The 27,520-nt window shown below is 35.9% G+C and overlaps 1 protein-coding gene across 1 annotated transcript in view; it reads right to left on the bottom strand.

Annotated features, from left to right (window-relative positions):
• Nckap1 (NCK associated protein 1) overlaps positions 1–13,483 on the bottom strand; it is a 100,740-nt gene extending 87,257 nt beyond the window's left edge. Inside the window, exon 1 of the mRNA XM_076866892.2 lies at positions 13,134–13,483. Within this exon, the coding sequence (XP_076723007.1) occupies positions 13,134–13,241 (108 nt within the window). The 5' untranslated portion in view covers positions 13,242–13,483. The remainder of the gene's footprint in view (positions 1–13,133) is intronic.
• Positions 13,484–27,520: the final 14,037 nt, after the last annotated feature.

Raw genomic sequence — 27,520 nt, 5'->3', positions numbered from 1 at the left:
AATAAATTAATTGAAATTTTTCAATAAATTCTTAGAGGTCAGACCAAGAATGCTCTTTTGTGAGGTCTTGGAACAGAAACCAGCCCCATCTTTGAATCATTTTCAGGAAGAGAACAAAAATATAAAATGTGACCAATTCATGCTAGAAAAAGGACTGTCATTTTTCACTCAGTAACCAAGAAACACCCTAGTTTTTAAAGCAGGTTTAGCAAAATGAAGACACAAAGGAACCAAGATTCTCCCCTTAGTTTTTTGTTCGTTTTGTTTTTTAAATATTTTCAGTTGTCAATGGACCTTTATTTTATTTATTTATATACGGTGCTGAGAATGAAACCCTGGGCCTCACACATGCTAGGCAAGTACTCTACCACTGAGCCACCACCCCAATCCCTCTCCTCTTAGTTTTTAACAAACTAAAACTAATACCTAGAATAGATATCACCTATATTATTGACTGCAAGAGCAATTTACTGGTCATTCTTTTGTTTTGCAGGGTATTGAGGATAGAGGACATTTTACCCCTGTACTATATCTCCAGCCTTTTTTATTTGAGAGAGTCTAAATTGCCCAGGCTGGTCTTGAACTTCTGATGATCCTCCTGCCTTAGCCTTCTAAGTTGTTGGGATTATAGGCCTACGCTATTAGGCCCAGTCTACTGGTTTTTTGGTTTTATTTTTTTTTTATTTTTTTTTTTTTTTGGTTTTTTTTGTTTTGTTTTGTTTTGTTTTGTTTGGTACTGGGGATTAGACCCAGGGATGCTTAACCACTACCACATTACCAGCCCTTTTTATTTCTTATTTTGAGACAGGATCTCTCAAAAAATTGTTGAGAGACTCAATAAACTGGTAAGGCTGGCCTAAAACTTGCACTCCTCCTGTTTCGGTCTTTCCTAGTCATTGTGTAATACCACATTGGCCTCTACTGGTTATTTTTTATGATAAATTTTTTAAGTAATGGAAATAATACAACAAATATGAAAACTGTACATAAGTATTTAAAAACCAATCAACAGCTAATCAAACCTGGAATTCTGGTATCAGTGGTTAGTCTCCCAATTTTTTCTCTTGTATATCACCTATATTTTGGTCAATCTGTTTTAAATTAGTGCTTCCCTTGTACTTGGAAAGGTGAAAAAAGAAAAAAGAAATCAATCCACTTGTAACAGTTGAGATTAAAAGGCTTGAAAGGACAGTATACTGAAATTACTGGAAATGTTTTCAAATTAATTTACTTTTTTAATATTTATCCTTAAGTTTTAGGTGGACACAATATCTTTATTTTACATTTATATGGAGCTGAGGATTGAACCCAGTGCCTTGTGCATGCTAGGTGAGCACTCTACCACTGAGCCACAACCCTAGCCCCTCAAATTAATTTAATTTTATTAATAACTATACTTCCTAATTAAAACCAATAACAAATTCAAAGATACAGAAATTATGGTTATTGTTCTCTAGACACAAGTTTAAAGATAATCATGACTTAAGATCATGAACCACTACATCCTTCAAAATTCTTAATAAAGAATAATTTTAATGATTCAAATAAGATACAAATTACTATTCAATTCAGAAGATGTCTGTTACTATTGCCCCAAAACATTTCTCAGCTTCCAATATACAGAACATTTCAGTTTACAAAACAAAGACATTAGTTTAAGTGTTTTGGGTTTTTTTGTATTGAAAGCAGCAATTTTATTTGAGTTAAAATTATTTACAAAAACCCAAAGACATACTTCATAAAACTGGTACAAACTATTTTTTCCTGCCGTTGGCTTTTTGCTCCAAAGTTTAAGTGTTATAAACTGTCAACACTTTTGTTATTATATTAAGAATTAGATTTTGGGCTGGGGTTGTAGCTCAGTAGTAGAGTGCTTGCCTACCAAATGTGAGGCACTGGATTCAATACTCAGCAACACATAAAAATAAATAAATAAAATAAAGGTATTATGTCCATCTACATCTAAAAAATATATATTTTTAATTTTTTATTAGTTGCTCAAAACATTACAATGATCTTGACATATTATACATTTGAATCAAATGGGGTACGTAATCTTAATCTTATTTTTCCACGTGTACAGATTGCAGGATCACATTGGTTATACAGCCACATTTATACATAGGGCCATACTAGTGTCTATTGTATTGTGCTGCCCTTCCTATCCCCCCCTACCCTCCCCTCCCCTCTTTCTACCCAATCTACTGTGACATGTTTCTCTCTCTCTCTTTTCTTTCCCCTCACACCATCTTATATGTAATTTTGCATAACAATGAGGGTCTCCTACCATCTTCTGTGCAATTCCCCTTCTCTCTCCCATTCCCGCACTTCACCTCTCACCTCACCTCTCGTCCCTATTTAATGGTAATCTTCTTCTCATGCTCTTCCTCCCTGCTGTTTTGAGTCACCTCCCTTATATCAAAGAAGACATTCTGCATTTGTTTTTCAGGGAGTGGCTAGCTTCACTTAGCATAATCTGCTCTAATGCCATCCATTTCCCTGCAAATGCCATGATTTTGTTGTTTTTTAGTGCTGAGTAATATTCCATTGTGTATAAATGCCACATTTTTTTTATCCATTCATCTGTTGAAGGGCATCTGGGTTGGTTCCATAGTCTAGGTATCGTGAATTGTGCTGCTATGAACATTGATGTAGCTTTGTCCCTGTTGTATGCTCTTTTTAGGTCTTTTGGGTATAGTCCGAGAAGGGGAATAGCTGGGTCAAATGGTGGTTCCATTCCCAGCTTTCCAAGGAATCTCCATACTGCTTTCCAAATTGGCTGCACCAATTTGCAGTCCCACCAGCAATGTACAAGTGTACCCTTTTCCCCACATCCTCGCCAGCACTTGTTATTGACTTCATAATGGCTGCCATTCTTACAGGAGTGAGATGGTATCTTAGAGTAGTTTTAATTTGCATTTCTCTGATTGCTAGAGATGGTGAGCATTTTTTTTTTTTTTTCGTGTATTTGTTGACTGTTTGTATGTCCTCCTCTGAGAAGTATCTGTTCAGATCCTTGGCCCATTTGTTGATTGAGTTATTTGTTTTCTTGTTGTTTAATTTTTTGAGTTCTTTGTATATTCTGAAGATTAGAGCTCTATCTGAAGTGTGAGGGGTAAATATTTGTTCACAGGATGTAGGCTCCCTATTTACCTCTCTTATTGTTTCTCTTGCTGAGAAAAATTTTTTTAATTTGAGTATGTCCCATTTGTTGATTCTTGATTTTAACTCTTGTGCTACAGGTGTCCTATTAAGGAATTTGGAGCCCGACCCCACGAGATGGAGATTAGGGCCAACTTTTTCTTCTATTAGACGCAAAGTTTCTGGTTTGATTCCTAGCTCCTTGATCCATTTTGAGTTAACTTTTGTGCAAGGTGAGAGGAAGGAATTCAATCTCATTTTGTTGCATATGGATTTCCAGTTCTCCCAGCACCATTTGTTGAAGATGTTATCCTTTCTCCATTGCATGCTTTTGGCACCTTTGTCTAATATAAGGTAGTTGTAATTTTGTGGATTGGTCTCTGTGTCCTCTATTCTGTACCACTGGTCTACCTGCCTGTTTTGGTACCAGTACCATGCTGTTTTTGTTACTATTGCTCTGTAGTATAGTTTAAAATCCGGTATTGCTATACCGCCAGTTTCACTCTTCCTGTTTAGAATTGCTTTTGCTATTCTGGGTCTTTTATTTTTCCAGATGAATTTCATGATTGCTTTTTCTATTTCTGCGAGGAATGCCATTGGGATTTTGATTGGCATTGCATTAAACCTATAAAGTACTTTTGGTAATATGGCCATTTTAATGATATTAGTTCTGCCTATCCATGAACAAGGTATCTTTCTCCACCTTCTAAGGTCTTCTTCTATTTCTCTCTGTAGGGTTCTGTAGTTTTCATTGTATGGTTCTTTCACCTCTTTTGTTAGGTTGATTCCCAAGTATTTTATTTTATTTATTTATTTATTTTTTTTTTTTTTTTGAGGATATTGTGAATGGGGTGGTTGTTCTCATTACCATTTCAGAGGATTTGTCACTGATATACAGGAATGCCTTTGTGGCCATGAACTTTATTTAATGAGGGGAAAAAATTAACATGAAAGGCTAGGATTGTAGGTCAGTGATAGAATTTTGCCTAGCATGTGTGAGACTCTGCATTCTACCCAGGATAGAATAACAACACCCAACATTTATCCAACATTCATTTACTTCTTACTCATAATCAGTCACTGTACTAGTACTTCTGACAAATTAAGTCATTTAATTCTCAACTTATGAGGTTAATTTTTAAAAATTCCTAATTATGGGAGAATTAGAATATCTACTGGAGATTATAAGAATTAGAATCAGTAAGATTAGCATGACTTAAAAAGCCAAAAAACAGCTTGGAGTATAAAGGACCTGTAAGCATATTAAGTACTATGAAGCCAGTTTCACTACAATAAAGAACTTATGAGCAGCCATCCAGAAATTTAAGTATAACAAAACTAAATCATGACAGTGAATAATTATCAGGGAAAGAAATCTCAGGTATTAATAAATTTACATTTTACTTATTTCAGTGGTTCTTAACATCAGAAGTACTTCAGGGCTTTTTGTGATTCAGTAGGTTCAGATAAGGATCCAGATATGTGAAGATTTTTAAAAACCTTCCAAGATAATTCTATTGTAGCTAAGAACCACTCATCTCCTCATTTTATAAATAACTATAACCCAGAAAGGCTAAATAATTTGCCCAAGTTTTAAAAACATTAGTATCAGAGCTTTATAATGTAGCTATCAACCCACAGAAATATACTACAAGTATGGAAAAAGTTCAGAAAAGGAAGTATAGAAAAGTTTATAAATGTATGCCTGTAAGAAGTGCATTACTACGGTATTTTTTAATCTTATATATTTTACATCTCTATTCTACTGAACAAATGTTCCAAAATCTGAAATAATGATGATTGGTCTTTATCAATGCAAGGCTGAAGTTCCTCATACTTCAAAACCAAGCACAAGTGTCACGACCTCTCCTTCCCATCTCTCTCAGACTGAAATCCTTAATTTCCTTCTCAAGACTCCCTTGGAATCCTATTCACACACTGGATTTTATTTAAATATCTATGCATCTCTCTCCCACTTAGATACAAATGTGTTGGCAATAGAGACTTCATCTTAATTTACCTGTTTCTCCAATGCCAGGATAGAATAAATGAATAAAAATGAATAACATTTGGGACCACCTGAAAGACCAGCTCTTATGAGTTATAAAATAGTTTTAAAGATGCAGTTTTATCATAAGCAAATATCTAAAATACTCAAATATGTAGTAAGAAACTATTTTCTAGTACAGCTTTATGAAAATAAGAGATTCCTTTGAAATTGGCATCTATACAAATCTATTTACAAACTATATAAAGAACTTATAAGGTCTGGTAATGTAAATAAAACACTCCAGTACTATGTTTTTAAAGAGATTTTCTCATCATTGTCAGATTAAGTAAACAATTTACCAAAGTCTAATAATATAAATTTTTAAATAACAGAATCAAAATTAAGATTTACTATATTTACTAATAAATGCAATGTTAAAAATAGCAGACCAAAAAAAAAAAAAACCACACACATTTAAGGCATATAATTAAGTACAATTAATTTTGTAAAGTCCGAACAGTGAAAAAAATAGACTTGTCATTTTTTCTTAATTGCATTTCCTACATTTCCAGTTACAGGCTTTTTTCAATGTAAAAACATAACCATTTGACTTTAAAAATAAAACATCTTCAAGTGAGGAAATAATTGCATGTATTCCTAAAATTATGGAAGAAAAATGCTTGTTGTTTCTTTTCCTTCACACTTAACATTCTGTTTTATACATACTTTGCTTCCCCCAGTTTAAGCAAAATTTCCTATTTACTTTCTTTAGCATTACTACTCTGGTTAGTCCTCTCATTTTGCACATTTCAAAATGCATCTGCAGCCAAGCACAGTGGTACAGGCCTGTAATCCCAGAGGCTCAGGAGGCTAAGGCAGGAAGATCACAGGTTTGAAGCCAGTCTCAGCAACTTAGCAAGACTAAGCAACCTAGTGAGACCCTCTCTCAAAATAAAAAATAAAAAGGGCTGAGGATGTGACTGAATCTCAGAAGTAATCATAAGGAAAAAAAAAAAACATTTAACATGCAAAGTAAACACAAAATATATTTCCCAAAAAAAGTTTGAACTGAATTTTTAGATTCATAATTCTAAATTATTTCTCATTTTAACACTTTAAAAAATCAAGTAAAAATCTCTTGTAATAAGCATCTTAGCAAGTCCCAATCTCAACAAAATGGACTGGGGATGCAGCTCAAAGGTAAAGTGTTCTGGGTTGAATACCTAGTACCAATAATAAATAAATAAACAAAACTCACTCTGGTACACTGACATTGATAACATGATGTAAATGGTCTTTTCATACAAATTCATATAACTTTTATACAGAAGTAGTTCACAGTAAAAAAGGAAAATTTCTGTAACATAACCATTATGCATATTTTAAAGGTTACTGCATGTTCAAATACTGAATTCTATTTTTCCTCAGAAAGATTTCAGAAGAAATCTCTCCTACAAAAATTTCAGGGGCTGGGGTTGTAACTCAGTGGTAGAGCACTTGCCTATCATGTGATGTGCGAGGCAGTGAGTTCAATTCTCAGGACCACATATAAATAAATAAAGTTCCATTAACGGCTAATTTTTTTTTTTCTTAATTTCACTAATGACTGTAAATCTGATGGCAAAATAATTAAATTTAGGGCCCAGGATTAGGGGTCAAGGAAAGAAGGTACTAATCCAATTTTTCTGCAATCTTAGGCAAGTGTAACTTCTCAATAATTCAATTTCTTTATAACATAGATCTCAATAATTCAAGTTCTTTATAACATACATCTACATTATAGATCTAAGGAGAATGAAAGAAAATGCAAAGCAGCATATGGTAAAGTCTCAATAAATGGCAGGTAGCATTACTTTTATTATGTACTATTATTATTGGACAGTTGGTCCAAGAAATCTGAAGGCCTAAAACTGCTTAACTTTACTAACATAAAATGTCACTTGGCCCAATTACTGTTGGATTTTACTAAATACTAATAACATTGTTGGCACATGATCAAAGAAGATTGTAAATTAGACTTTCAAACATCCTAGCCAGAAAGGACAAGAACTTTCAACACTGACATACTTTTTCATCTTGATCTCCTCATTTTTAACATATTGGATATAGTTAGCCAAATGTCCAGCCTTTAATTTTCTTTAAATGTAAATATTTCATTTATATGAAAATTGTACCATGATGCTTCTCCAATTTGATTTTTGTAAAGAATCTACCTAATTTAATCATAATATAATAAAATATGCATGCACATATGTTAGCATTTGTACAGAGAAGGGTGTGAATATATATAGCTTATTTTTAAAAGAGATGAACAGACAGGGAATTTTTGAAGTCACACATTTCTGTTCTGTTTGAGGTTCTTATAATAAACATACACAACTTTTGTAATGATTAAAATTTGTTTTAATATTTAAGATACTTAACAATTCCACAAAGGAAACACAATATGGATAATTCATCGTTACCACTTAAAAAACTAAAAATAATAATTTTTCCTCAGCATTATCCAGTGATCCAGTGAGGTTTCTGTTGTTGTTTGCAGTCCTGGGGATTGAACCCAAGGACTAGGCAAGTAAGTGCTCTATCACACAGCTACACACAAGCTCAATCTTTATCCTCTCGGCCTACCTCCAACATAAAAAATAAATTACCAATCCTCATTTTACATGCAGCTTCCTTAAAAATAAAGCAAGATATGACAGATTTACTTAAATAAGTACAAGCAGATATAACAGGATTTATTTAAATAAATACATATCATTTAAATTCAAATTTATTATTAACCTGTTTAAGGCTCTCAATAATGAAGCCCAAATGGAAAGAAAAAATTTTTGATATTAACAACATTTAATAGCATAGATTTCCATCTTGAAACAAGACTAACCTGATTTCTCTGCCCCTGTCTGACAAACAAAAAAGGAATGCCCTAATTCTGAAAGGGAAGACTAAAGCCAATTCTCCTCTCCTCACCCTGCACTGCTCCTTTTACAAACATCTTTTTTTCCCTGCCATTAAGCACATGATCAGCTAAAGACTTTTGATTTTACCGTTGTTCTGGTAATTTTTGTCCTCAAGAATCAAAACTATCCAAAACCATGAGAAGGACTGGAGGACAGAGAATTCATCCAATTAAAAAAAAAAAAAAAAAAAAGGTGTTTGAAACCTTGAAAATACTCCATTAAAGAAACTATTTCTGATAGCTGCAAGGGTTTTTTTTTTTTCTTTCTCCTTTTCTAACCTTCAGAATTGAGGCAATAATTTAACAATAGGAAAAATGAGCAAGTATTAACAGATCTTTTTTTTAATTTTTTTTTTTTAGTTGTAGATAGACATAATACCTTTATTTTTATTTTTATGGGGTTCTCAGGATCGAACCCGGTGCCTTCCACATGTGAGGTGAGCACTCTACCACTGAGCTACAACCCCAGCCCAACAGATCTTTTTTGATAGAGATCAATCTTATGTTGGTGATAGTGTAGCAAAAGAATAAATGATTTTAAAAAAAAAAGAAAGAAACATGCTTTCAACTCAACAAAATCTTTCTTTTGGGGTTTGGGAGTATGTTTGTTAAACAGCAGTAAATTTTCAGAAAAACAAATATTAAAATAAATTCCTCAGATTTATAAATTACCAAACATGTATAAAAACATAAACTATTTTTAAAAAGAAAAGAAAGAAAGAAATCTTAACCTATTTTCACATATTATTATCCTTTATCTTCACAATTCTATGAAGTAAATAGGAGTCATTACAATCCCTATATAATAAACCAGGAGCAGTGGTGCATGCCTGTAATCCCAGTGGCTTGGGAGGCTGAGGCAGGAGGAGCACTAGTTCAAAGCTAGCCTCATCAACTTAGTGAGGCCCTAAGCAACCCAATGAGACCCTGTCTCTAAATAAAATACAAAATAGGGCTGGGATGTGGCTCAGTGGTCAAGTGCCCCAGAATTCAATCCCCAGTATCCCACCTCCATAAAAAATCCCTGTATTATAGAAAACGAAAGCAAATTGTTCATTACTATTTAAAATGAACCTTATTATTTAAAATGAACCAGTACAAGAATAATTGTACTCTACTACTTCTCAATGAACTAATAAATATAAACATAATCAAAGTTAGAATAGTGTTCCTCTTAATTTTCCCTATTTCACCCATCAAGAAAAGGGAAATTTAGGGAAGTCAAGTAACCTCCTCATAGTTAATGAACTCTCAGTTGCCTTGGCCTGTAACTCAGCAGCAGAGAGCTTGCCTAGCATGCATGAGGCACTGGGTTCAATCCCCAGCACTACATAAAAATAAACAAATAAAATAAAGGCATGTGTCCACCTACAACTACAAAAAATAAAAATTTAAAAATTTAAAAAAAAAAAAGAACTCTCCGGGACAGAATGAAGAATGGAATGCAGATCTCCTAAACTTTGGCCCAAAGCTCTTAATTCTACCAACATACTCTCTGCCATGCTATAGCAATTGACAGAAAAGTGGCCTACAAAAACGTTGTCACTATGTGATTGACTGAATAGCATTATTAGGTTTGGAAAAGGAAGATATGTATTTTTTTAATAAAAATTAAAACTTTAAGGAATTAAGGAATAAATTTAAACATAAAACTACCTATCACCTTCACATCTTTTACTTCCTAATTCCCCTTTGTGTTCTTACAACCCCTATTAAACTACAAGTTTCCCCTAATTTTTGAAACTTGTAAATATTCAAATCTCAAAAAATTTTTTGACTGATGAATTTAAAAAATTTTCAGTAACCATGTTATACTTCCCTCATAAATGTTCAAGCATATTATAATAACCTATTTTATTTAGATCACTAAAGTATATTTCTTTGCATATCTTCACTACCATCTCTTCCACTGTATACACCTCTAATATGAAAATCTGAAATGTGAAATACTCCAAAATCTGAAGAGGTTTTTTTGGCATCTACATGATGCCATAAGTGGAAAATTCCACACTTGACATAATGTGGCATGTCACAGTCAAAATGCAGATATCCAAAAAAATATTGATTAAGATTACTTTCAGGCTATGTGTATAAGACACATATGAATCATTCATGTTGACTTGGGTCCCACCCCCAAGATATCTCATTATATATATTCCAAAATCTGAAAAAATCCAGCACACTTCTGATCCCAAGCATTTCAAATAAGGAATACTCAACCTATACTTTCAACTGAAATGGAGCAGAAAACCACATTTGGTAGACAATCTAATATGCACATGCATTAATAAAAATGTGATAATTGGCTGGCAGACACATACTATAAGGTGGAAGATTTTTTGGAGGGCTCTGAGATTGAGATTGAAAAGATGATGTAGCTTATACTGCCATAAGAATGCAGACAAGCATGAAACTTATAAACACATGGTGAACAGCTCTTACTTCTTTGGCAAGATATTTGAACAAATGTTTCAATCCCTTGGCCAGCTGGGAAGATATGACAGTCTTATAGACAATTCCATAGGCTAAAAATCCAAAATCTATCCAATGCTTTATATGCAAAATTATACAAGGGGAACAAAACAGAAGTCATTATCATTAAACACATATTTCTCTGTGTGTATATATATAAAATTTCAACAAGCTCTAACCATGGCCTCATGTCCAAGTAATGCCCTAAAACACAAGTACTTTAAAAATACACTGCATAGAAGGAATTCATCATCAGGCAAGGTAGGAAAAATATTTCTCAAAAAACTATAAATATATATCAAATGATAAAATATAGTATTTCAATAACTCAAAATACTTGACACTTGGATATGACAACAATCACATTCAGCTTACTTTACATTTCAGTAGTTAATGAAATGAGAGCCTGGGGCTGAGGTTGTGGCTCAGCACCTAGTACATCTAAGGCCCTGGGTTTGATCCTCAGCACCACATAAAAAAATAAATAAAATGAAGGTATTGTGTCCGACTACAACTAAAAACTAAATATTTTTTTTTAAAAAAAGAGAGCCTTAAGTTCCTCAAAACAGGAAGTGAAAAAAAATAGTGCTTTGAGAAAAGGCAATGAACTAGAATTATAAGAGTTTAAATACTTATCATTTAATCGTATCTATGAAAGTGTATATTAAAAGCTGACTGTATGCACACTATAAAATGTTTAATGACTACTTAAAAAATAGGTATTCTGCCCAAATACCAAAATCACTTTTGATGTTACTCTCACTTCCTCTTCTAGAAACCATCAGAACCATTTCCTTTAACCACAATACCACAGGTCTAGTAACTTTCAGAAATGTTTGTCTTGTTCATGTTTGGGGCTCAGTTTTCATATAGGCACCAATTTCCAAATTTCTTAAACAGCATAAACTCACCCAAAGCTCAGGTCAGTGTAAACTAAAGTAATTCTATCTAAAATTAAATTATTTCTAAACTACATAAATTTGTAATCAAGGCTCCTTGGTAAATGCAGATGGCTTCTTTGTAATGACAGTGAGCTACAGTCACATAACATGTAACAAACTAAATAGGCATGTTGCAGTTACTCTTCCAGATTGCACTGGGTTTAGAGTCAATTAATCCTTGCAATTAAGGTGAGTAGCCCAAGAAGATAGCTATCCTTTCCCAAAGTTTTGTTTTTTGGTGCTTTGTTTGTTTTGGTGGTACTGGCAATGGAACCCAGGGCCTGAGCACACTAGGCAACCACTCTACTACTGAACTATATCCCCTGCCCCAAATGTATCATTATTACTCAGGACGGTCTTCTTTATAATTAGTGTGTAAATCATCTGCAGAAATAATCAATTTTACACTCTAACCCTTTGATGTGAAAATCTCCACAGGCCTAACTCAGAACCTACAATCTACTGCTATGATTAAACTAAAGAGGTAACATTTATGATACCATAAAAAACTAACAAAAAAAATATGAAGATACGACATCAAATACACATTGAAAACTCATAAGGATCTAAACCAAAAAAAAAAACACCCCGCCCCGCCAAAAAAAAAAAAAAAAAAAAAACCCTTTTTCTCTTCATCAGATTTTTTAAAACTTCTCAACTTTGTTCTAAAAGCAAAAGAATTCAGGTTGTTTTCTCCTAAAAAGAATTAACGTAACTTTTTTTTTCTATCTTTTCATCCACTTTTCTGCCTTCCTCTCAATCTTTAGACACGTACATTTTCAATGGACCTGTTTTAGTTACTCAAATTGTGAGACTATGCTCTATCCCAGCGTAGTGCCAACATATTAACTTTGTACAGACACTCACTGTACTTTCAAGAAATAGTGTTTTGGTATTATCAGATAAGAATTAGAAAAACTAAAATGAGGAGGAGTACAGAGGGAAGAGAAAAGGTTGTTATTCCTGTTCTAGTGACTCACAGCCCAGAAGTATTTCAGAAGAAAATTGGTTCCACCCTCACTTTCCCCTCCTCTCCACCTTCAAAATGAAATAATCTTAAATCGTCAACACTCTCTCAAAGGGCTTTTATTTAGCAACCTAAAATAAAGTGAAGAGGAAAGGATGTGAGGTCCATCCGATTAGCCATTCCTGCCCACATTCCCACACTTGCACACCAGAAAATTGAGAGGAGGGCCGTAAACCCTGTTCGCTGTTGCCATCTCCGCAGAGCCCCTCGATCTCAGTCCCGGAGCCCCAAGTTTTCCCAGCCCACCTACAACCCCCGCCCCCAGCGCTTCCTGAGAACGCGGGCCCGCGGCGAGGGCACCCAGGGGCGAACACGGTGGACGCGGCGCCCCTCTCCCGGCGCGGGCCCGGGTTCCCATCGGCCGCCAGGAGCCGGGAAATGGCTTCTCCCTGCCTCCGGCCGCTCCGCGAGCCAGCGGGGGAGGCGCTCAGGACTCTGCATTAGGCCGCGTCGCATCCCGGCGACCTGGGGTCGGGCCTGACGCGACGAGGCCGAGATTTCTGCCCTCTGCGCTGCCCACTGCCCCCACCCTCCAGGCCTCCCCTGCCCTCCATCCCTCCAGGGCCCGCCGCCCCCGCCGCGGCCTCGCCGGCCCGTGCGCACCTTCTTGATGTTGTAGAGGCGGGTGAGCATGCCGACGCCCCGGTCGTTGAGGATGGTGAGCTTCTCCGCCAGCTTCTGCTGACTGGGCTGCAGCACGGAGCGCGACATGGTGGTGCCGGTGCCGCCGCCGGCCGCCTGGCGCCCAGTCACCGGCCCGCGGCCTCCGCAGCAACCTCTCTCGGGCCTCCTCCCCTCCCGCCCGCGACCTCCGCCTCAGGGGAGCGCGCCCATAGCCCTCGAGCCCCAAGCCCGCGCCGGTGACAGAGCAAACCGCGGCGGACGCCTCGGGGCCCCTTCCCGGGCAGCAGCCAGCGCCCCGGCAGCCTCTTGCCTTCCGCCTGCCGCCCTTCCGTCCCCTCCCCCGGCGCTCTCCACCCCAGCCCCCACAGAGCCGCCTTCCCCGGCTCCTCCACTAGGTGTGGCGGCGGCGGCGGCGGCGGCGGCGGCGGCGGCGGCGGCGTCTCCGGCGGCTGAGAACGAGGCCGCTTCCCGCAGCCCCGGACAAGCGCTCGGTCACCTGATCGGTCCCGCTGGCGCCCCCGCGAGGCCAGTCCGGGGACTGCGCCCCGCCGGCCCTCGCCCTCCCTGCCCGGCCCTGGCTCTGCTGGCCCACTGCGCCGGATGCCGGGATGCGAACGTCCCGTGCTGGATGCACAAGGGGTCTCGTCTTCTGTTCGTCCCGCTAATCCCCGCACCCTTCGGCTTCTAGTTCCCCAAAGTTGCTTTTCCTCACCACCCCCGTAAAGAGGCCCGCAGGAACACTGGGAAGAAGGGGTGTTTTGAGGGCGAGTTTCGCCTAAGAGTGGGCTGGTGGCTCCGAGCGCTTTTCCTCCCACTGCTTAACAGACGCTCCCCACGGAACACAGCAGCTGTTGTGCTTAGCGAGACCGGCATCGCCTCTCCCAACCTCCCTACCCATCCTAACTCCCCCGCCTCAAGCCTGTTTGCAAGGAAGGAGGTCGGAAGTGAAGACTACTCAAGTTCCTGAGATAATTCGAATCTGAAATTTGTCGACAAGGAGCACCCACCCGGAGGGGACCCTAATAGGCTCTGATGTGGTAGCCAAAAAATGAGGGAACGTTCCCTTTTTTTTTTTTTTTTTTTACCAGATTCCACTTTTTCTTGGAAACTTTCATCACAGCTTTTTCCTCCTGATCAATTTCTTCTCGTCGACACTCCGACTGTAATCCCTCTGGTCAAATACATTAGACGTTCCAAACTGAATAAATCAAGGATTTAATGCGATTGATTGGGGTGACAAATTCCAGGCAAGAGGATTCACGTCACTTTGAAATTTGGGACTTTACCTTCTTCCTATGTGTTAACCTTTTATATTATATTTTTTAAGTCAATGACAAAATGTCACCTTCAATGAGACATTCTTTTTTTTTTTTTTTCCCTTGGAGGTGGGACAAGGTACTGGGAGGTTGAACTCAGGGGTACTCAACCACTAAGCCACATCCCCAGCCCTATTTTGTATTTAGAGACAGTGACTCACTGGGTTGCTTAGTACCTTGCCTTTGCTGAGGCTGGCTTTGAACTCCGGATCCTTCTGTCTCAGCCTCCCCAACCGCTGGGTTTACAGGCATGCACCACCGCGCCCAGCTCAATGAGACATTCTCAAGAGTAAATAAGCCATCAATTTATTGATAAAAACACTCTATGAAAAGGAAATTGTAATGAATAGCTTTTAAAACTATTGCATCTTCTATTCGTATGGAAATCTTCATTTTACTATCCCTAAAAGAAGGAATAGACTAAATTGGATTTGATTCAAAGGATATTAAAAAGAGCCCTGTTCCTTTCAAAAAAAAAAAAAGTCAAAAGCATAGCTGCAGTTATTCTTGAAAGTTTATACATAAGAGTTGCATTACCTTCAATGAATACTTTGTATATAGTCTCGTTTGTTTAATACAAACACATTTTTTAGTTATTTACTATAGTCATTAACTGGTTGAGGAATTTAATGTATCCAGTTACTTTTCAAGCTGATAGCTAACATCTTAATTTACAGGAGGCAAGGGTCTGGTGCCTAAGATAGTAAGAGCAAACCTGGGAATTGAAGGCACCCAGGTTTGGGGCACCCAGGTAAGAAACTTTGAAGATGCTGGACATAGAGGAAAATATGTGTTCTTTGGGGAAAACCACAAATAAGCCAGTTCTAGAGGACGAATTATAGAATCTTACCAATGAAAGCTTATCTCATTTTCTACTTTTTTAGAAAATGCTGCATAGCCAGAACAAGAAAATGACACCATAGTATAAATTTGAACACAATTCTTACTGAAGAAAAGCTACTATAAGTCTCCATATGAACTTGAATATTTGTGAACTGAGAGTATTCAATAGAAGGACTCCTATATAGATCCTATTTTTTAATTTAATTTTATTTTATTGTGGCACTGAGAATTGAATCCAGGGGCTCTCTACCACTGAGTTTTATCCCCAGCCCTTTTTATTTATTTATTTTTATTTTGAAACAGAGTTTCCACTAAGTTGCCCAGGCTGGTCTCAAAGTTGCCACCCTCCTGCTTCAGGGGCCTGAATCTCTGAAATTCCAGGGGTACACCACCATTTCTGGCTGTAGATCCTAGTCTTATTATTCAATTTGTATTGTAACTAATTTTTAGACAGACTAGGCATAGTGTATTATATCTATCTTTTTTGAATAAAAGATTAAATTTTAATGAACTATTCATAATTTTTTCATTTCTCTATATTTTGCATCAAGAAGAATTTTGATATTTAGATCAAGCGCATGTGTATGCAGTGTCTTTCCTCCTTAAAAGCAGAATAAAGACTACATCTCCAAACCTCCCTCACAGCTTAGTGTAACCATATGACTAAATTTCTGGTTATTAGAAAACATGCTTTCAAGAACCTTCCTTAAGAGACTGCTATGGCTCACCTTTTGCCCACTTCTTTCATTTGGCCACCTGTGTCAAGAATGCAACATCCACTCTCTTAGACCATAACAGCCAGAATAGCAGAACATGGAAATGTAAGGTATGTATGGGCTTCTCAGAGCAGAACTGCCATATCAACCCTGGCCCATTTAGATCTGGATTTTAGGTGAAAGAGAAATAAACTTTTAACTCAGTTTTTCTTTTTGGTTGGGGGGTGAGAGGGACATCTATTACTTACAGCCTAACTTGATTCTAACTGATAACAGTTTCTGCTGCCAACATTATAATATCTCTATTAGGAATAAAATAAGCAATAGTAATTATATTTAATATGTATTAAATATTTTTGCACTATGTCAGGTGCTTATATTTGAGTTTTATTTCCTCATCTACTTTTCTCAAAATTATTTCAAGATATTATCTTTCATTTTACAGATAAGGAAATGAAATGCAGAAAGGTGTCTTAAATTACCAATGGTCATACCTGTAGAAATTGGAAAAGCTGGTATTGGATCTGACTATAAAGGTCATGTGTGCCCTTTACTGTGATTCCATTAATGTCTAGTTAGATGGCGTTACATTTGTCATGCATCTGATGAACCTACTTCTACCCTTTCCTCTAGCATTTCTTAAACCTAATTAATTCTTCATAAATAGTCATTTCACTTTCTTTTGCAGCTCAAGTCTGCCATATTTTCCCTCATTGATGATTCACCAGCTCTTTCAAATGACTTTCTTCAGCTTTGCTTTCTCTAGTAGCTAGAATGAGAATTATTTCTGCAATGCTTTTTGCAAATTGTGAGGGATATTTTAGTTTGCTTTAAAAAAAAACACTTAGCTGACAATCCCCTATGTAAGGCAAAAAAAAAAATGATGAAGGGTCTTTCCATGAGTTTTTAGGTGAAAACCATTTTATTAGTATGTCTCTGTCAAAGGTAATGTTCCTGTGTTCTTCAAGACAAATTCAACATTTTTCCTCCCATCAGATTTCAAATCAGGTAGTAGTAATTAGGTGTAACTAGAAATATGTGAACAAATTTATCTTTAAAACATTCTAAGAATAGAATAGTAGACATATATTAGACATATCTATCTTCCCTCCCTCTCTTTAGAGAACTGCTACATTCTGACAAAACTGATTTCAGAGAGTAAAAGGTAGGTCAATTCCATAAATGTTGGTGAGGATGTGGGGGAAAAGGTACACTCATATATTGCTGGTGGAGATGCAAATTGGTGCAACCATTATGGAAAACGGTATAGGATTCCTCAGAAAACCTGGAATGGAACCACCACTTTACCCAGCTATCCCACTTCTCGGTGTATACACAAAAGACTTAAAATCAGTATATTAAACTGATACAGCCACATCAATGTTTATAGCAGCTCAATTCACAATAGCTAAACTATGGAACCAGCTTAGGTGCCATTCAGCAGATGAATGGATTAAAAAAAATGTGGTATGTATATTTGACGGAGTATTACTCAGCCTTAAAGAAGAATGAAATCATGGCATTTGCCAGTAAATAAATGGAGCTGGAGAATATCATGTTAAACAAAATAAGCCCAAAAAACAAAGATCAAATGTTTTGTCTGATATGTGGATGCTAATTCACAATGAGGGGGTGGCTAGAGAGAATAGAGTTACTTTTGGTAGAAGGGAGTGAAGGGAGGGGAAGGAGTATGGGAGTAGGAAGGATATCAGACATTATTACCCTATGTGCATATGTAACTATATAACTGCTGGGATTCCACATCATATATAACCAGAAAAATGAGAAATTTAACTTCATTATATATAATGTATCAAAGTACATTCTACTGTTATGAATAACTAATTTAAAAATTTTTTAAAAGGTAGGTCAAACTGTGGGAAGAGGCAGGTATCAAATAACAAATTAATGGGATTTTTCAAGGAATCATCATTCTTTTTAAGTATTTACTTTTTACTTGTAGGTGGACACAATATCTTTATTTCATTTTTATGTGGTGCTGAGGATAGAACTCAGTGCCTCATGTGTGCTAGGCGAGCACTCTATCACTGAGCCACAACCCCAGCCCCAAGGAATTGTCATTTTTAAAGTATTTTTTTAAGAACAAAGTATTTTATCAAACAAGTCAGCAATCAAATATAACATTTTGCTGCTTGGCATCTAGACTCCTCTGTGCCCTCAGTGTGCCAGCAGCAACTGTAGATCATAGTCAAGGGATCTGTGAAGTTTGGGCTTGTACCCTAGATGAAGAAAATCTGCCAAGTTATCCAAAAATATAATTAAATGGCTATGGGCACTGAGGTTCCAGGTATGGTATTTTAAAAGTGTTTTAAAGACCGTAGTCAGAATGTTATATAAATAGAGAAACTCCATCTGGATGAAGATCTGTGGAAAAACATGATAGATTTCACTGTAGTTGAGCAGTGGTTATAGAAAAGCTAGATAATAAAGTATATGCTAACTCAATACCTCAAGCTCTGTCCTCCTACATGGCAAAGTCCATGAGGCATGAAATTTGCTCCACTAAAAATGACTAAGAAAGAGAATAGAGAAAAGATGGAGCAACAGTATCCCAATATCTGTAGGAAATGAAGTAAGTAGTAAAGATAGGCGGAGACTGCAACTTGGTATGGCAGAAGAATAACAAATACAGGCCTAAATGACATGTAAGAGTCCCCACTAGCCAGCAGCAAAAAAAAAAAAAAAAATACCAGAAATAGAACTGATCCAACAAGTTCAAACATAAAACAATGAAAAATTACTGATAGGCTAGATCTTGACCATTCATATCCAATTAGATTTATCTCGTAGCCTGACAAATGTTTGGTAATACAACTTGCACATGTTTATTTGCTTTTGCTCTACAAAACTAACAATAGATTCGGCTTTCCTTTAAAGTCCTTTTCCTTTAAAGTCATTCAAAGAACTTCAGTTTTCTCTATGGAAAAAATTGAATTGAATGAACAGTGTAAGTAAGTATATGATTGGTTTTAGTTGGCTAAAACTAAAACTAAGTGAGTTTGTATCAGTACCTAAAAAACTAAGGGAAGGGTTTTTATTTTCAACAGCAATTTCTAGGTTATTCATCAGAGAGGGAAAACTATGTTTAAGTAGAGAATGAAATAATCAAAGGAGCAGAGGCATGGACAGAACAAGAGGGAAAGAGATGGAGAGGAAGCAATGGTATAAAGCCAGGTTAATTTTTTTTTTTTTATGGTGGTGAAGGTAAGATAAGGGTAGAGAAAATAAGATGATATTAACTCTCATTGAGCACTTGCAATGTGTCATGACCTGTTCCACCTATTTTACATGTATTAATGTGTTTCACCTTCAGAGCAAACTCTTGAAGTAGCTTATACTACTTTATGATAGTACTTCATCATTCCTATTAAATAGATGAGGATGTTGTGCCTAAAATCACAATTAATAAGGGATGATGTTCCCACCCTTCACCACTTGCTGTGTGCACTGATGTTGGTCAGCAGAATTGATTTGGAGAAAATGAGAAAACTTTCTCATCTTTTCTAATTTCTCAATGAAATGGAAATATTTCATCATCCTAAAAGGGAAGACTGGTGTCCAAAAATATTAAAATGTTCACTTGAGCTTTATGTTATATATTTAGGTTAGCAGGGGGTGCGGGGGGTGGCAAGGTGGTGGGGAAGGCTAAGCTCTGAGGTTGGGCTCACAGAGTTGGAATTCTGGCTTTGTTTCTTACAGCAGTGTGACCTAGGGCATGTGGCTATAGTTCTCTAATCCTCTCCATTTTTTACCTCAAATAAAGATAATTGGACCTAACATAATTTACTAGGTTGTTGTGAGGAAGCTATGAAATCATTTATAGCACTTGTATCTTATACATTTACATGTAAGTGTTGCCTGTTGTAACTATTCTATGGTTATTATTATTGTTGTTGCCCCCGGCTGCCCAGTTGTGATTTCCTACATTGGTAAGTTGTTTCAGATGAAGAAAAAAGGGGGGTTGTGAGTTGTTTTTTTTTTGTTGTTGCTGTTGTTGTTATTTATTTATTTATTTTAGGTGAGGGCAATGAAAGAAGAGAGCAGAATAAGAATAGAATACTGGCTATGGAATAATAGCCTCCTTTAGATAGTTAATGCATTGTGTTATAACATTCAATTTTTAAAAAATATTTATTCTTAAGTTTTAGGTCGACACAATATCCTTATTTTACATTTATGTGGTGCTGAGGATCAAACCCAGTGCCTCGTGCATGCTAGGCGAGCACTTTACCACTGAGCCACAACCCCAGCCCATAATATTCAATTTTTTAAAAATAAAACCTACCTAATTACATTAAAATGTTTTGCTTGACAAACTCCTATTTCCAAGTAATAATTTCTAAAAGTGACATTTTCAGTTTTATTTTAGGCATATACCATACCCATTATACTTCTAAGTGTGGATTATGTACAAATGTTAAGGACATTAAATTTTTCCTTATTATAAGGCACATACTGTGCTAAAATATTACAAACTCTTTATAAGATTATTTTTCCCATTAAAACTTCATTGAAGTCTAAATGTTTACAATAAGTCAGGTGCTCACTGGTGCTTAAATTTAACTTTTGTATTCCCACTTAAATTAAAATTCATTATTATTTAACCACTATCTTACAAATTAAGTGACCACTATCAAATCCTGTTTTACTGTTTTGAAGCCATGAACATATACATCCCCACCTAGACTGTTCGTGGATTAAAGTTTTACCATTCCTTCCATCATTTTTAATTGCTTCAGTGTGAACATTTAGAATCAGAATTTAGTCACATTTTCCACAATTACTTTTTGTATTTATCCTATTCCATGATCTTCTTTTGTGCTATATTTGAAATGAAAGGATGAACAATTTATTTTTAGCTTTTGAAGAGAGCAAAGTGACATTTCCTGAACTACTATTCAATTTATTTGTTTATTTCATATAGTTTATTCTAGAGTTAGAATATCAGGAACGTATTAAAGCAAACTGTAGCATATACATATGTATGTGTAAATACTTTGTGTCATATTTTAATTATAAAATTGTATGACTTGAGCAGTAAACATTTATTGTCTACTTAAGTGGAAAATAGCTGTTATTTAACATATTAGATTTCAAAAAGCTAGTAGTTTTATTATCTACTATGTTAGCTAAAAGTGCAACTACTAGATTGCAAACTATAGAAATTACAAACATTAGAAGAGAATTTTAACTAAGCAAATGATTCTAGAAACAACAAAGTTGTCTTGTTTTAAAAGACGGTGAGATAGATTTAAAGTCTATGATTTAAATCAGAAGAAAGGAATGAAGTGAATAGTTCATCTTTACTCATTGTCCTCAAGGAGTCAAAGCAGAAATAAAACAAAGCTGTAATCACTTTTTTTTCTTTACATGATGGTGCAGATTTATAGACTAAATTAATTCTTAGTTCTAAGATTTCTATTTAGATATGGGTAATGAACCCCACCCCTGCCCCATTTTTTAAAAAATGAAACTATTCATTTTACCCAGAAAAATGGACAAGGATGGGAATGTAGTTCAGAGGTAGAGCACCAACCTCATGCAAGGCTCTGGGTTTGATCTCCAACACTGCAACAAAAATAAAAATTTTTTAAAGAGTTTTTGGGTTCACTAAGTCCATATAAAGCTCCAAAGCTAGATTCAGAACAACTCTGCATTGTAATGTTTGTCAAAGAAAACAGAATAGGAGGAATGTTATACCCAAGTCATCACATGCCAAGTGTCCAGGTTTAAACCAACATTAAAGTTAGAAAACAAACTTTTTAAAACATCATCCAGAGCTGTGAAAGTGCCTCTTTCCTGATAAGTTCAGTGCATTAGCCTATGGTAACAGGGTGGCTGTAATTGACATTTTTATCAGGATTAAATAGCCCACTATACCTCAATTACTCGAGTTCATTCTTTATGTGCCTCCCTCTGGCATCTCCAACAGAAGGTGTGAAGGACAACTGAAAACATGAAACAACTTGGGTTGTTCTGTTTTTGCTTTCAACTGAACACCTTGTCTAAACAGTTTAGTGTAAAGTAAGACAGGGAAACTGCTGTTTAGCACAAAATGTTTGGATGGACTGCAAATTATCACTTTTTTCCATATCCCTTTCTCTTATTTCTATAGGTAATACAGGGTTGGCTGCTTCCTTAATGAAACTTACAGTGTTTTAAAGAGAGCCGGTGGGTCCTACACATTACATAAGCCATAGTTAATCTGCCTCAAAATGATTGCGGAATTATTGTAAATGTAGTCTCAGAAGCCTGCTGCTAAAGTAGACCCAGCCAGCTTTTCAACTTTCAAAGCTGCTCTGTGTAAAGCAGCACATTTGGAAATCTGTTGCTGGTACACTCTCTTCATACCCTATTTCTAAGAAGTAAAATTTAACACAAGGGAGAAAGATACATGAAATGGGTGAAAGGATTGCAAAAATAGAAGAAGCAGTTCTAAGCAAATTCATTATGTTAGGTTATCAAATATTTAGATGTTCGGATGTTTTAGAATGTCGATGTTATTTTCTTATTAGGAAAATACCTCCTCTCTAGATTTCCATGCCAGGTGGCAAACTCCTACACCACCAGACAATCAGTTCTTTGTCTCATACTGTGACTGCTTTTTCAGGTAGGGAAAAGTAAATATAAAATAAATATCACCACCCCTATCATCATTTAACATTAAATAAGTTTGACACCATAGACTTGACTACAATTATCAAAGTTAGGTAAGCTGCCTCAATTCTTATCTCTTGTAGAAAGATAATCAAATACTAAGAATAAGGGTTTTCTTTTTCTTCTCTCTGTGGGAGACATATTAGCTTAATTCATGTGAAAGATTTATTTTTCTTCTACGTCCTTTTCATTTCAAGAGGTATTCCTACTTTCATTGGAAAGGTTGTGAGTTTGGGGGGCTTCGGTTTTTGTGGGTTTTTTTCTCAGTAAAATCTTTTTTTTTTAAATTTCACTTGGCTATAATTTTGAACTTACTCATTTAACACAAGATTTTTTCACAGGTATTATTTCTTGAATGCCTTTTATTGTTATGTGTGGACACATTATTTAATCTCCATGTGCCTCAGTTTCCTCATCTGTGAAAAACTAAAACCGTGATAGAAATTTTTGAGGATTAAATGAAATGATACATGTAGAAAATGTCAGCAGAGGCCAGCCTGTGATAAGCATTATAGAAGTTAGTTATTATTTTCCATGCAGTTAGCACAAACCATCATCCTCTCAATCGTGACACAAAATTTGTATATGGCAGGAGCCACAGATTTCATTCTTCTGTTTTTTGTGATATTGAGTGGTGCTGAACTCAAGAGCAGGCTTAAAAAGTGATTTCCTTTCTGAATCTCCAAACTTTATGAACCTCAACTCCCTTCCCAAGTTTCATACTGTGCAGGCATACCCTTCTAATTTTTCCAGAATAAATATTCATTCTTAAGTACATGAGATGCCCAGTTCTAAGAATATTTTCTGATTTCTTCATATTTTTCATCTTCAAAGTGATTGCATAAACATCATCTCATGTAAACCTTACAGCAATTAGATGAAGAAGCAGAATCTTTATTTTCTTGAGATGTTTCTCAGGCTGGTCTGGAACTCCCTAGTAGCAGGCCTGAAGGTATGTGATACAGTGCCACACCTGTATCACATCATAGGTTTTCATTGTATTAATAGAGAAACTGAGACTCTCTGAAATAAAGTAATTCTCTCAAGATTATACTGATGAATAAAAATAGTTATTACTATTAATATTTTAAAGACTTAGTATTAGGTTAAACACGTGAAATTGCTGATAATCTACCATTTTTAACCTACCAAGAAAAGTAATTTCATATTGTTTAACCTAAATGCTAAGTACATGTTATTTAATCCTCTTATCAACCCATTCACTTTATTTTTTATTTGTTTCTTCTAGATATACATATCATTAGAGTGTATTTTGACATATTATACATACATAGAATAGGTATAACTTGTTCCAATTTGGATCCCATTATTGTGGTTGTACATGATGTAGAGTTACACTGGCTGTGTATTCATATATGAGCATAGAAAGGTTATGTCTGATTCATTCTCCTGTCTTTCCTATTCTCATCCCTGTTCCTTTCCCTTATTCCATTTTATCTAGTCTAAGGAACTTCTTTTCTTCCCCTCCCTTATTGTGAATTAGCATCCACATATCAAAGAGAACATTCTGCCTTTGGTGTTTTGGGAACCGGCTAATTTTACACTGCATGATGTTCTCTAGTTCCATCCATTTACTGGCAAATTTCAAAATTTCATTCTTCTTTATGGTTGAATAAGATTCCATTGTGTGTAATACAACATCTGTTGTAGGGCAGCTAGGTTGGTTCCTTAGCTTGGCTATTGTGAACTGAGCTGCTATAAACATTGAAGTGGCTGTGTCACTGTAGTATGCTGATTTTAAGTCCTTTGGGTATATACCCAGGAGTAGTTCCATTGCAAGTTTTCTGAGGAATCTACTTTCCAGAGTAGTTGCATCAGTTTGCAGTCCCACCAGTAATGCATAAGTGAACCTTTTCCCCCACATCCTCACTAACGTTTATTGTTACTTGTATTCTTGATAGTTGCCATTCTGACTAGAGTGAGATGGAATCTCGGTGTAGTTTTGATTTGCGTTTCTCTAACTGCTAGAGATGTTGGACATTTTTTTTCCATATATTGTTTGACCATTGTATTTCTTCTGTGAAGTACCTGTTCTGTTCCTTGGCCCATTTATTGACTGGCTTGTACAGAGGATTGAACCTAGGGGCACTTAACCACTAAGCCACATATCTAGCCCTTTTTATATTTTATTTAGAGGCAGGGTCTTGCTATGTTGCTTAGGACCTCACTAAAGTGCTAAGGCTAGCTTTGAACTTGTGATCCTCCTACCTCAGCCTCCAGAGGTGCTGGGATATAGACTGGTGCTGGTGCCACTGTGCTTGACTAGATTGTGAGTTTTTAAAAACTTTTTATTACAAATATTTTAAACATAAAAAAGTAGAAAGAAGAGCATGATAACTATCACCCAACTTTGAATCTTAATGATCTTTTCCCAAACTTGAACATAAAGGGTTTTAGCTTATCTGTAATCAAAACCAGAATTCTTTATTTATGTGATGCTAATAGTAGAATATAAATAATGTAAATATTATTCTCTGAAACTCTTGAAAATAATATCTGAATCATTTCTTCAAAGGCAACTATTTCTAGTTTGCTCAGAAAAACATTGGCATTATAGAGTATGCTCAACATGGGCTTAATTTTATTTTCACATTTGGTAATTTTTAACATTTTTAAAAGAGGAGACTGTAAGAAAGAATGTCAGTATTGGTAGTAGTCAAACCAAGGGGTACAACTCATTAAGATCAGTTAAATACATATCTCTCTATCAATCGGAACCTAAGCTAACAGCATGTGATGAGTAGCTTCCTAAATCTTTTTTTTTTTTTTTTTTGAGAAGCAGATTAAGAATACACCCAGTGATTTCATTGCACTGAGTCACTGAATTGAAAGAGAGACAGATAAACCACACCCCAAATAATCACATTCTTTTTCTTCTAGGGACTCACAGGCATAAAGCCATAAAGAATTGTGCTACCTGTTTTGTCTACAATAATTCTCATCCACTGCTTGTTTCATTTATTTTGATATTAGGCAACTACTTGGTAAGCTGGGAATTTGGTTAGGTAAAAAGCTTTCTGGCTGCTATGTAGGTATAAACAAAAACAATTTTAGAAACTCAGATAATATTCAAAATCATAGGGAAGTATTTTATTGATTAATTTTTTTCAACATTAAATATTTGCTAGGTATTTATATCAAATAACAACCAAAAAAAGTTTGCAGAATCATTTTGATTGACCCCCCTTCCCTCAAGAATCATCAAACAGCATTTTTTTGTGGAAATATTGACCATATCTCTCAAAATTTACTTTATCTAAAAGCTTGATTAACATACTCTTTTCTGTTTTTTTAAATGAATATACTCTTCATTTAATTTTCAATTAGTAAGTTTTAAGATAAGCTTAAAAGTCATTGTCAGAACTATAATAAAATTTTGTAGTGTTCATGAAATCATCTTTCTTCTTCTCTATAACACACAAAATATCCAAATTCTATTTTCTTCATTTGTTTACAGCATGAGAGAAAATAAAAGGTGTTCAATATTCAGAATAGCAAGACTCTATAAAAGAGGAAAAATTAAATTTAAAAACAAACTGCTTTTGAGTAAAAATAGTTCTCCCATACAGCGTTGTAACCCATTGGGCATCAACTTGGACATACTTATCAAGAGCATTCAAATTATTCATCACTTCTAAATATGATTATGCACTTGTACATTTGATTAATTCCACTCCTGGAAATAGTTCTTAAGAAAAAAACTAAAAAATTATATTATTTAGAATAACAGACACAATCTAAATTCTCACAGTAGGGAACAGTTACAGGAGTTATAGTACACACACACTAAGACATTTCTAAACAATTCCATGTGGATGAAAGAAAACAGGGATATCATGCCTTACAAAAACCTGATGTATATTTTCCTTAATAAAGGTTCTAACATCATAATTAAAGTTTCAGACCAATGATCCTTCCAAAAGGAGTGCCTATACTTGGTGGTCTGACAAGGGGTCATGACCAGAAAAAAAACAATTATCTCAAGCTCCACTTAATCTATGGATAATGACTGATTGAGTTGGGTTTCTAAGGTTCTACTGAATTCAGCTGATTTCTAACAAAAGAGTTTCCAACCAAAGATCCAACAAAATCTAAAATAATTAATAGGCACCAAATGAAATTTTATATGTGGGTGACTTTATGTCCTCGTGGCACCTTAATAGAAACCACGGATCAATCCTAAGAGATAGATTCCATTGCTTTCATAAGCATTCTGTGATGCTGCTCTATCCTTTCAAGTTCCCAATATCCTTTAGCCAAAATATGTAAATGCACTGACTGCAAGGAGCTGCTTTTTAAATGTACCTGTATCTGAAAGATAGATGTGAATTCTCCAGGCCCTTCTTTAACACCAACCAGCCCCGCAATAACTCAATTAATGGGCAAATGAGTTAAGACACTTTTCAAAAAGAAGAAATACAACTAGCCAACAAATATGTTTAATACCATTAACAACTAGGGAAAAGCAAATCAAAACTTTACTGAGATATCATCTCACACAAGTCAGAATAGCAGTCATCAAGAATACAAACAATTGCTGGGCGCAGTGCTGCACGCCTGTAATACCAGCAGCTTGGGAGGCTGAGGTAGGAGAATTTCGAGTTCAAAACCAGCCTCAGCAACATAGGGAGGCCCTAAGCAACTCAGCAAGACCCTGTCTCTAAATAAAATATAAAAAAGGGTGGGGATGTGGCTCAGTGGTTAAGTGCCCCTGGGTTGAATCCCCGGTACCCAAAAAAAAAAAAAAAAAAAAAAAAAACAGAATACAAACAATAAAAGTTCCCCTCTCTCA

Source organism: Callospermophilus lateralis, chromosome 9 (assembly GCF_048772815.1).
Source record: "Callospermophilus lateralis isolate mCalLat2 chromosome 9, mCalLat2.hap1, whole genome shotgun sequence".
Classification (NCBI taxonomy): Eukaryota; Metazoa; Chordata; class Mammalia; order Rodentia; family Sciuridae; genus Callospermophilus; species Callospermophilus lateralis.
This window is presented reverse-complemented; position numbering and strand designations above follow the sequence as displayed.